The sequence below is a fragment of the Mytilus californianus genome, unplaced genomic scaffold (genome assembly GCF_021869535.1).
Source record: "Mytilus californianus isolate M0D057914Y unplaced genomic scaffold, xbMytCali1.0.p SCAF_9, whole genome shotgun sequence".
NCBI classification, from domain to species: Eukaryota; Metazoa; Mollusca; class Bivalvia; order Mytilida; family Mytilidae; genus Mytilus; species Mytilus californianus.
Genome location: NW_026262745.1, coordinates 11,504,139 through 11,517,422, shown reverse-complemented (window position 1 = coordinate 11,517,422; position 13,284 = coordinate 11,504,139). Strand labels below are relative to the sequence as shown.

Below are 13,284 nucleotides of genomic sequence, written 5' to 3'. Positions count from 1 at the left end.
GATGGTCAATTGATAACAATTCTGTTCTACATTGGCAACAAAGAAGAAAATGAAGACTTCTGTTTGCCTCTAATGATCGTAACATTAAATGTTGTGATCATTAGAGCTTAAACTTTGGGTTTGGTTGCTATAAGAAAAGAATAAACTTTGAACAAAGGTTTTATAATTGTTTACTCAAATCAACTTCCTCTGTAAGATCATCTTAAATGTTAAAGGTTATAAAAATGCTTTTATAATTAAAGTGAAATCCAGTGAGAATACTTGCAATTAAGGAAATAGCAAACATTGTTTCTTCCGAAGGCAATGTTATACAACTAATCGCTTCTACGTAATGTAATAACAAACACAATTCTATAATAATGTATTATAAACTTCTTGGTTCAATTTCATTTTTCAAAAGACTTTTTAGAATAATATATTCCCAGTGTTTGCTGCTGTTTTAATCTCAAATAAAAGTGTGAAATTATAACTTATTCGGAAAAAAAAGTGTGCATGACACATACTAATGCAATAAACTGGAAATAAGTTAACTAACACTTCTTATTATTACTGTTGATATAACGGTAATGTGATCTAAGATATGTTTAATCACAATGTCACAGCCCTGAAACAAATCTGTAACGATAGCTTATTTATATCCCACCTTCTTTCAAAACATTCCAACTAGACCTCCAAATCAAAAATCAGTTTATAACAAATCGTATATCTACGTCCTTATCGCTTCATTGAAAGATCCTGCAATTGAGTAAAATATATTACCACAAAATGTAGTTTGAATGGCAGAACGAGACATGTGTCATTTTAAAGACGAGAGAGATGGAACAACACGTATACAATAACACATTAACTTGCTGGTTTAGTGGTTGACCGTAATGTAATATGTTTGAATTAATTCAATTCATCTTAAGGACCTAACCGGAATAATTCATATGTTTTTCAAAGTGATTTAAATCAGTTGATATTGGTGACTATTCCTTTTTCTCTTTAATTTTGTTGTGTTTGGGTGGTTTAGTTTGCTTTTTGTTTGATTGCGATTTTGTTGTGTTTTTAAAGGGGAAGGATGAGCAGTATTATTGAAGTATTTGTCTTATCTTATATTTGACTTTTTTTCATATGATTAGAACACTTAATCATAATATAGATAATACACAAAAAGCAGCTCAAATATAGAAAATAACATGTCCTTGAGTTAGTAATTTAACCCTAATGTTCAGTACTCGTTGAACATGCACAAGAACAAGCATTATTTTCATTATGAAATGCATTTTTATGAGTTAAGTCCTCCTCGTGGCTGATGCAAATGAATATTTTTTATAGTTTCAGGAGAACATTCAGGGCATTCACCAAAATAAACATATATATATATTATACATGATTAATTAATGACTTATACAACATCTAAACAACACAAATGTTCAATAATTTATTGTTAATTCCACCGCCTGGCTTATGTTCTTGGACAAGTATACAAAACAAAATAATCGGAATGCAACAAAAGTCAATTTTCTGGGGGTTTTTTTGTGCAAATTTAATTGTTATTTTTGTCTATGAATTAAAACAAGTTCAACTCATTTTTTCCTTTTAAAATAAGTAAAGGTTTTCAATAAACGCCATATGAACATCCTAACTTAAATTCGACGCGGGACGTTTGCGCTTTTAAATAGGACATTTGCGCTTTTTTTTTTGGTGGACACTTTGTGCTTTAATATTTAGAGCCTTTGTGCTTATTTAAAAAGAACATTTTTCGTTTTTTTCTGTAGGACATTTGCACTTTATCAACATAAAATTCTGAGTTATCATGGTTAAAGTTTAAGAAACACCTATATCCAAAAGAGGACATTCATACATCTATATACAGCTTAAAGCTGTCCTTTTATTTTGTTAGTTGTTGGGTTACTTCATTCACCACTGACCAATACCCCACATAATTCCTTTATATTTTAGGGGAGGTGTTAATTTCATTAAGTCCATGAGAATTTTTAAAATTTTATTTTATTTAGTAGATTAAAAGAATTTGTTTTTTTTATAAATCCAGTAACTCATGTAGGGTTACTTGTGAAATAAAAAAAAAGAATCTACATACAACCATGCATTGTACTGTACAATACACGAATGGTATAGAGCTGCTTGACGAATTTGGGGCAAAATTTCTATCGAAAAATCATTTCGTTTTATCTACCATTATGTGTTGACACCTTCCACTGACTTTGGTAAATTTGATTAAATTAACATGTAAACTTTCATATATAAAAAGCGCAAATGTCTAGTCAATGAAGTTCAGGTGAATCAAAGTTTAAAGCGCAAATGTCCATAATGTTAGGAGCGTAAATGTCCTTGCGATTTAACAAGTAAAAAACGCAAACACCCCTTAAATTATACATAATATGTAGAAAGATCAGAACAGAATGAGACGTTTCCCTAATAATAAGTTTCACTATTCTTGCTGTTTATCTCCTTAAGTTGTGAATACCAGGTGGGATACGTGATTTGCGATCGGCATAAGCGGTAAAAATTCTTACTATCATCTTATAAAGAAACGTGATACATGTATCTTTTAAATTTTAAACACTTTTATCACTCCAATGCTCAGAGTGAGTCTGAAGAATAATTTTCCAATGGAATTGATACACACTATACACAAAATATATTGTAAACAAATGTTTAATCATTTTTTTTTTAAATATCTGCTTTCTACTTCAATTTATTTTCATAAACACATTGACTTATACATTTAAATCGTGCTATAATTGAGTTTATTTTAATTTCATTTTTCCAAATCTTGAAATCGACTGATTAGATTTGTATGTATTATTAAACAAATCTTCTATATCTTTAAATTTTATGAATATTTGTGTTTGTTCTGCGGGATGACTACTAGTTTGAATAAAAATAAAGAACGGCGCTGATGTTTTTTAGAAATGCTTGGAAGGTATTGATTATTAAATTAGAAGTTGATAAATTTTACAGCCTTAACGTGTTCACTCATATTTTATTCCAAATGTTGTCTCAATATATTTGCAATGCTAGTTTGCTTTACGAACTGTACGTGTGTGTGTGTGTTTGTGCTACCTGAATAGATTAGATTTAAAATATCATAACATTTGCTATTATTAAAATAAATAATACCCTCTACATTTATAAAGCGGAAAGTAGAGGTAGATGAATATGCTAACAACTCTTCATTTTTGTGGAGAATATTCCAAGCTTCCTATGAGTAAATTCTGTTTTAACCCTAACGGAGCGGTGTTTACTGTGTGCTATTTTAAATGCCATATATATATATGTTATCATTTGAAATATTCAACATTCTAACAATATTTTCTTGTACACACTATTTATTTTCAACGATTAAACCAACCCAGTACCGGACAGTCACTTCCAACTCTGCGGTTTAGAAATTAAGTTGTCCCTAGGGCATATGTATGTGGAAGTATTTATATGCAGGAATGTCTGGTTGGAATGGGAACGTCAATGTCTCATGTAGACTAGGTGCAAAGTTCTCGGCTCCCTTATCTGTTTTCCGTGAATATGCATGACAAATGTGCCATTGGACGTCCAACAACCAGTTTTTCATTCCCTATCAGAGAATTTGTAAAGTTTTGCACAGGTAATAACGATAGCCACAAAACAATAGTTTTCAATGCAGAGCAAGAGAAGTTTCATAACAGCACGAAATAAACCGATATGTGAAAGACGAAGAACTTATCAATATTATGTCTTTCTTATAAAGGCTCTGATCAAATTAGTAACTTTAGTTTTGAAGTACTAGCGCAGGGAGAATGAAAACAATCCCTCAAATGTCGCCTCGTTTAAACTTATTCTCTGTTCCTGATAAGTTGGGAATTATCTCCCAAATGGGTCATAATCAGCCATTTGGGTTATATAGCCCAAACATTTGATAAACATTTTGATTATTTGTCAGTGCAAAATAAAATAAAATTTTTGAATTAAGCAAAAATATTGAAAAGTGCATTTGTTAAAGTCAGCAATAGCAACTTTTGGTTAGAGACTTTTCCAGAAAATGAATAAGTTGCTAGATTGGTCCCTCTTCCTAGGAATCAAACTCATGAATAATACGGTGTTCAGAATAGTTGCTAACCAAAAGTTGTTGCCTTGAAATTATTTGAACTTTGCAATACTTTCTCATGAATACAAAAACACGTTTTTTGCACAGTAAAATTATATCCCATTTTGGTATTATATCCATAACCCATTTAGGAGATAGTCCCCAACCTGCATAATGAAAGCAATGTTTCTGATAAAATACAAAAATCTATTTACTTAAAAATACCTAATCTGCATAGAATTAAAAACGTATGATAAATCTTAAATTCCACGCAGAGTCAATTTGTCAAATATGACAATCGTATTCTTATCTTCGTATAAAACAATATGATGATTCACTTCCAACTGTCACGAGAATTTTCACTTTTAACTGCTAATTTGTAAAATACAACTTGTTGTAGAATAAAAACTAGATAAGATTTTGTAATTATAGTAATTGATTTTTTTATCTAAAAATACAGCAGCTGAGTATGAAATTGATGAAATGGGTAGATTACTTTTGAGAAAAATAGATATTGTACTGCGGTCAATCCATAACGGTATATGATAAAGAGACAAAGAAGGGGGACGATGACAAATGTATCAGTACTAGTACTTAAGCTTGTATAATGTAAGATAAACTCGGGTCTAAAACACTCTCCGGGGAGATGATATGGTCACTGAGTAATCCAAATATTTTACCTATAATAAGTGACCCTCGACCTGCATGATTGTCTTTTAAAAGAGAATGTGCTTGTGATAACAATGACGGAAATATAAGCATGTTTCACCACTTCCTAAGCATTATCATATACACATGAAAACGTTTTTGTTGAAATCTAATTATAAACATAGAGAAATAAAAGAAATAAAACATATCTTCTTTGTATAAATGTCTTCAAATAAAGAGTTACTTAAGTTATCAATAATAGGTTATCATTATTAGGAATCCTAAAAAAAAAAACATAAAGTACATTCGTCCGATTAACACCATACTAAGTTTTCACACACAAAGCACAGAAGAACAATATCAGATTTGAGAAAAGACATCCAGCTTTAAAATGTTATTAAATGTGTGGATAGTTTTCATTTTTAAATATTTATAATTTTCGAAAGGACCTTGTTATTTATTTTGACCAAATCTGATGAAAACAAAATTTAAGTCTTTTTCAAAAAGGTACTTTCACTCTCACGGGTTGTGAATAGGATGCTTTTATCCTTTTCAGGACACATATAAAGTTTGGCTGCAGATACATTATTTCTAATATATTGATAGACACTTTCTTTTTTGTACAAACTTTAATTCTTAAATGCAAAGTAATTGCTGTTTACGTTACACAGTTATCTCTGCAAAACGAAAATATTTCATATCTCGTTCAACAAATCATATTTCTTCAAGATATATCAGTAATGGAATGTCATAAAAACGCTCCATCATGATTGACAGTAATTGAGGTAAAAATAAACTCTCGTGCATGTGGAAAATCGTTTCGAATTTATTACTTATGTGTGATATTAGTTATTAAATAATATTATTAATAACCATTGTAAAAGAAGCAAACCAGATTCAAAAAAATTCAACGAAGGCATCAAACGCAATGCCGGAATGTATATCTACATCTGAGACATGTTTTTCAATCTTCGTATCATTTTTTTGCGGTTTATGTATTTGAATGATTTATCTGATGAAATGCTGTTACAACTAATGATACATCAAACGAAGTATACTGCATAAATGATACTTAATAACCTTCATAGTTAAGAGTTAATATCAATTGCAGAACTTTTGGGCTAATTAGGGTTACCAATCATTCCTGACACATTGAATGTTTTACGGGTGAAAACCAATATTTCAACATTTAGGCATACAAAGGTTAACTGAAATCAGGCAATTCATATATGATTGATAGATCATTAAATTTTCTCAGTAATTTCGCTCCGATGTAGATGAATTAGCCGCCAATCAGACCGACATAAACCTGTTAAATAAACAAATTAATCTATCTAGTATAGCTAAGTTAATAACAAGTTGCAGTTTAAGACATGCTGTTCTATGCAATCTATGCAATAAAGAATGATTAGTTTTGATGTCTACGGTTTTTGACGGAGAAATATTGTTTTTTAACGACCACTGGCAATCTACGATGACTTCCCCCGGCCAAAATACATACACTAAATTATAATGTGCATATGGTGTTTAACGTATTGTCAGCCCTATGCAATCCATATTTTCTATAACCTTTTGGTTTGATTTCAGAACATCGGCATATAATTAAATTGAAAATGCTTGTGAAGCTCTTGTCTGCGATAAAAGACTTATCCACCACTTAAACTGACTGCAATACGATAACTTCAGAATAAATAAATAAACTCCCAATTTCCGAACCCAATACACCCTGACTAATATTTTCAAAAGTAAACAAAAAAAAGTTGTAATTGGCTAACAACGTAAAAAAATAATGCAAATTAATTCAACCAATGCCTCGGCGTTATTTTCATTTTCGGGTTCGCTGACAAGGTAAACGCTCCAGCTATGAATGAATTACCCGCCATGCTTATTCACACTCTGTCCAAATGTCATGATCGAGAATAAGACACAATTAGTTAAAGTATGACTGTTATCAATTCTAAGACCGCGAAAACATGTCGCTAGTGAGTTAAAACACCGACACATCGTATCCGTAAACTAATTCATGATAGTGACAAAAAACTTATATAGTGTTGATTTCAGTCATTCTTCCTCATACCTATGTTGCAGTTTTTGTGTACGAGGCAAATCCCAGTTCATGAAGTCCTTTTTAATGTGAACAAGTAAAAGCGTTAAAAACGTACATATACTTTTTAGGTTATTTTTTGTTTGTTTTTTGTGATCTATTTGAAAGTTTATTTACTTGGGAAATGGATAAAACTCCGTCTGCAAGTCTGCAAAAATACACAGTCTGTAACGGTGGGTGTTGAATTGTATGCTCGCTTTTGATTTTCTATTCTTACAATTTTTGAATTTTATCTCTTCGGTGCACTTATAAACATTTAGAAAAAAAAATACTATCTTATTTGTGATGGCAATGCAACTAATATGGATGAAAAACAAGATTCTTAGATTATCAAATCAATTAAAAAAAAATTATTAACAGTTTCTTACAATGTATTGAACTGGAAAACTAATATCATCGTATTGTTATACTTTCAGCTTCAAATTAATAAAGGTATGACGATTGAATGCTGTAAAAGTCTATAAAAAAACAATGTTTAATTCTTTTTTAGGAAACGTCAATCTCCTGCTGTCATATGAAGCTATTTTTATATTGTTTTGTGATTTTTAATCTTTCTATTTTTATATTTTTTTTGCGATTTTTAATCTTTATCAACCAAAGATTATTAGAACATATTTCATCTCTTTTCACCTCTTTTTCATTAAACGATTTGGTAAAAGGATGCGAGTTGAATGTAAATGCTACATTTTTCTAAGGATATACTGGGAAATAGTAACATTCAAAGGAACAGCACTTTAAATGATGTTTCTCATCTTGAAATTTTCTTAAGTACACTTCACAAAAGAAATTGAAGTTGTTATAGGCAATAGTTAAGTTAAATGATTTGTATAACCTTATATGTTCAAATCTGCCTAAAATTGATTTTAGAAGAATATATTATTGGGAAATATGCTATGATAGGTGGGTAAAATACTCCCTGATGAGGAAACCTACAATACTGACCAAATACGATTAGACTCTTCATAATGCAACATAATTGATGGTTACCAAATGTGGATAGCATAGAATGTCTTTTTATAGCTTCTCTTTTTCTATTTTAGTAACCAAATATATGGTTCACCATGATATCATTATTTTGGTTTAATTTAAATAATCCAGTTTTATAATATAAATGCTTAAAATAGAAATACTAAGCGCCATTCAAGTGCAGAGTAAAACTGCTGGTTTTTTTTTTTATTGGTAACATAAGACTAGAACTTAAATGTATCCAAATTTAAATTCAACGTCGTATACCATCCTAGAATGATGTAAACTTCTAACTAACCATTCAAGGACGCTTCTTCATTTGAATCATACAAGATTCGCACCATTCAAAATGATCTACAATGTAACGTATCAGAGGGTCTTTAAAACTGCAATACACTTTTGATGAAATGAATTAAAATGTTAACACCTTCCACATTTTTTCATACTCTATGCACTTATACTAATGCAAAACTACATAATGACACCATACATATTTTATTGGAAGTTAACAAAATTCAACGAATTAATTCAGTCGTTGCAATTTCGAATTATGCATTTTGAAGAAATTGAGTTTGAAAAACAGATTCTTTCATTTTGACAATAAACAATGGTACCAAGTAGACTTGCGCAAAAAATAGTAAATGTACAATCTTGATAAAATCACGCTGAAAAAGAAAAAATGTCCATACTTAACAATTTTCATGTGATATCAATTATGGAACAAAAACTGAAAATAAAAATGGTAAAATAATAAAAATTGGTTTTCCACTATTCACTATAATGTAGATCACATCACCTTCATTACATTATTCGTTATCCATGTCCAAATCATTTCAAAAGATAAAAATGTATGCAGACGCATAATGAAAACAAATCTTTCATTCCTTTAAAATATAATTTCGTTAGCTCAAAATAATTATTTTGTGCCAAAACCAAATGTTTGTTTGCATGCAATACTTATAATGTTTGTTCGAAATGTGTTTTTCTTTCGGTTGGATTTCTAATTATTTTTCCGTTATTGCATTATGTCCTCTAGATTTGATCAAATCCTAGAATGCATAGCACAGGTCGTTTGTCATTATGTTCATTAAAATTGGTTTGGCTTACATATACTTGAAAATTTTAATGAAGGCTTCAATACTAAATCTTGTTTCAGGTGTGTCAGTTGGTGTTAGCTGCTTCACATTGGTTTCCATATCCTTGGAACGCTATTTTGGTATATGCCGCCCATTACGTTCACGACGATGGCAGACGCTATCCCATGCATACAAAGTTATCATCTTCTGCTGGATTTTAGCTGCCATTGTGATGATCCCTATAGCAGTGCAAACCAAGTACACACGATTAAGACTTGGAAATCACAGATGTGATGAGATATGGGAAGACGAAGCACTTTTAAAAGCATACACGGTGTTTCTTGACTTGATTTTGCTCTTTTGTCCATTTCTTTTAATGGTTGTTGCATATGGTTGTATTATCTCTACATTATGGGATGGTATCCAAGCACAGGCACATCAGAAAGAGTTAAATGGTAAGTAGTACTTTAAGTGTTAAGGTATATTTATTTCCTGATCAGCATAGTATCTTGAATATTGAAATTCATACCATATATTTAGTTACTTTGATTCCAACAACAGCAAGAGGTACTGGCATGATCATTTCATCTACTGTCTAACATCTCCAATGAGCGACTCCGATCAGCTTGCAGAATGTATGAATGTACGGTCTATTCCAGCAAGTTAAATAACAAGGGTAGAAAGAATGTAATGGTCTTTGTCAATCTCGACAATAACACGTTCGAGGGTTTCGTAGATAAACTGTAGTGACACTTAATATCTGTCCTTATTTTCCAGTGTCAAAATTGACATGACACTTTTCACTATCATCTACTTTTCTGGTCCTTGTACATGTTGTAACAGAATATGTTTAGTATATATTTATCTATTATGAATGTGTCGGACATTTTTGCATTTGAACGTTTAGCGAAAACCAATCAAGAGATAATTATTATGGGTTTCAACTAACGACTTCAGTATGTACACTAAAGAGATTTATCCTGCCGAACTGACTTTAAATAAAGATAATACTAACAATGAACACTGCCCTTCCCTGGATCTTGATATCTTTAACGGGAAGCTTAATACCAAAATTTATGATAAAAGAGATGATTTTCCATTTCCTATTGTTAATTATCCATTTTTAGATGGTGACGTTCCCTTGTCGCCATCTTATGGTGTTTATATATCTCAACTTGTTCGATTCACTCGTGTATGTAGCAACGTATTTGATTTCAACGAAAGAAATCTCTGTATTACTGAAAAATTATTACACCAGGGTTTTCGATATCACAAACTAGTCAAAACATTTACTAAATTTTATCATCGGTACAAGGAAATCATTCGTAAATATAAATCAACATGCAGACATCTTATACGTTCAGGTATTTCACATCCAATATTTTATGGTAATATTCTTTACAAAGCACAAAAATGTCGGCATTCACCTCAAAAGCTAACCAAACCTTTAAACAGACTTAATCGGAAAGGATATAGTTACGATACTGTTGTCAAGTCATTAAGGATTGCATATTTTGATGGTATGATACTAAACCCCTAACGGAAGGGATTGTACTTGATTTTCATATGATGAAGACATAATCTTGAAAATCAGTTTAATTGAGGTCTGGAGTTGGCATGTCAGTAACTGCTAGTAATCCTTTGTTCATTTATGTTTCATTGTCATTTTGCTTAGTTTCTTTTGTTACCTATTCTGACATCGGACTCGGACTTTTTTTAAACTGAGTTTTACTGTGCGTATTGCTATGTGTTTCTTTATTCTACATTGGCTAGAAGTATAGGGGGAGGGTTGAGATTTCACAAAGCAAATTTTACCCCGCCGCATCTTTGCGCCTGTCCCAAGTCAGGAGCCTCTGGCCTTTGTTAGTCTAGTATGTGTTTTAATTTTAGTTCATTTATATGTTTTGGAGTTTAGTGTGACGTCCATTTTCACTGAACTAGCACACAATTTTAGTAAGGGGCCAGCTGAGGACCACCACCGGGTGCGGGATTTTCTCGCTGCATTGAATACCCATTGGTGGCCTTCGGCTATTGTCTGCTCTTTGGTCGGGTTGTTGTCTCTTTGACATATTCTCCATTTCCATTCTCAGTTTTATTTAATGCAGAATATCGTATATTTCTGTGGGTTTTTTTTCACAGCGTACACTGTAGTATTGGACCCTTTTCACATTCCACGAATGGGAGTTTCTAATTATGATTACAAGAACATGATTTAAGACAGCCACGCAATCCACGTGTTACATTTGTATCAATACTTTGACAATTATCAACGTCTTATTAATACAAGGCATTTCTATGTAATCAACCATCATATGAACGTAGTTTTGTAAGCTGACCAGGCCTTTGTAATCTATATCTATGATCATTTGGCATCCGTCGTCTGTCGTCGAACATCCGGTAACATTTACAACTATTGTCTCCTCTGAAAACACTTATGCAATTTAAACCAAACTTTGACAGAGGTCACCGACTTCGTTTTAACGGTATACATAATTCAAAATGGTGTTCTATGTGAAAAAAATACCAAAAATAGTCGAAATAATCGTAACGTCATCGCGTTACAGGCCGCAAAACGTTAACTTTTGACGCTTTTCACTACCAACTAGGTAACAAATTGATTATTAGACAAAAAACAAAGTCGGTGACCATATGATTATCTTATATCATTAAAACGGAAATTTATGTACCAACAACATATTGTGTTTTTTTTTAAGAAAAAGCTATAAATTCGTAATCAGAGATTTGATGATTTTAATACAAATTTAAGAAGGTTTTTTGCCGATTTATGTGATTTCTATACAAATGTTCACCTATTTTGAAAGAGTTCAATCAGTAACATTTCAGATATAATAAAAGATATAAATGGTTTTTTTTTTTCGATTTTCAGTTATAGTTCAACGAGCCAAGGTTGTATGCAAAATTTTAGCAAAATCTGTAACATAGCCTATTTCCTGTTCCTTGACCTTAAAACAGTTATTTCACTTAAATGACGATTCTGACCTATTTTTGAAGTTATTGTCAATTATCTCAAAAACCTTGATATGGAGAGAAACTTTAAAAAGCAAAAATTATCATCAAGAAAAGATTTATTGATAAGTTAAGGTGTTATTATTGTTAGTCGACTCCTTATAGACGTGTTTCCCCAAAACTGACAATTTTTACACATGTTTTGCCTTTTTGGCAGAAAGCTATAGTATGTAAACAGCAATAATTATTAGCAAGGCAAGATCCTCAAATAAGTAACCATAGCTCTAGTAGCCAATAAGCTACTTATTTAAGTTATTGTCCTTTATTGAGGATGTTTACTCCTCTATCATTTTTGGTAAAAACTATAACTAAAAGAGAGGCAAAAGATACCAAAGAGACATTCGAACTCATACGTCAAAAATAAGAACTAAAGTATATAAGCAAAAATGATCAGCAAGACAAGATCTATACACATAAGTCAACGTAGTCGAAATTTTCGATTTTAAAGAAGCTATTGCTCTATGACAATAAAAAGTACCCTTTTTGAGTTTTGGGAAAGTATTGGAAGAAAGAAAGAAACTGTAAACAGCAAAAATTGTATGATCAGCAATACAAACTCAACAAAAAAGGGATTTTCGTCTTGAATTACATTGTTTGAGAGTTGCCATTGTCGAAGATTAAAAGAGATCTAGCTGAACGACCCAGAGTCTTTCGAGCCTTTAGTTTAGTTATGAATTTTATTTTCAAATTCAACACAATCAAAGCTGCCAAAATAGTGCAAAAGGTTAACATCTTTACGATTAATTTTAACACTTGCATTAACCTGCCAAAATAGTGCAAAAGGTTACTAGTAACATCTTTACGATTAATTTTAACACTTGCATTAACCACCCAACGTATGTATGGAACATTGTGATAAGGAGATTAAATCTAAGCACTAAATGCAAAATAACATCTAAGTGCACTCTCTGTAATGTTATTGACAAAGTCAGCAAATATTTCTAAATATAGTATCAGTTTCGTTCAACAGAATTAAATTTAAATTTTACCAATAACACCTGCAATGAATTTCATTATAACACAAATGAGCCAAATGTATTTCCTAATATACTGTCAATATCGTTTTATAAAAGATTTATTCAGCTATTGTATGATATTGGTAAAACTGAATCTGCTGTTTTAATGAAGCATCATCACTGTTTTTAAAAAGTAAGAGATGGTATTTTTTTTATTTCACAACATTCCAGTTTGATTTGCAGATTGCAAAGTACTGTATTGTATGAATCTACACATCGGTTTATAAAAATGCATACATTTTATATGCAATTTTGATCGCAATTTATCTTTAACCTTTTCAATCTTCTGTTCTTTCGTATTTAAAATGGTTATCAAATAGATATGCGCAGTACACAATTTGGTGCAGTTTTCAGGTTGTCAATTGGACAACTATTGAGTCA

The 13,284-nt window shown here is 31.2% G+C and overlaps 1 protein-coding gene across 1 annotated transcript in view; it reads left to right on the top strand.

Annotated features, from left to right (window-relative positions):
- LOC127715336 (cholecystokinin receptor-like) overlaps nt 1–13,284 on the top strand; it is a 35,193-nt gene that overhangs the window by 15,342 nt on the left and 6,567 nt on the right. Inside the window, exon 2 of the mRNA XM_052221369.1 lies at nt 8,941–9,315. Coding sequence (XP_052077329.1) covers nt 8,941–9,315 — 375 coding nt within the window. The remainder of the gene's footprint in view (nt 1–8,940; nt 9,316–13,284) is intronic.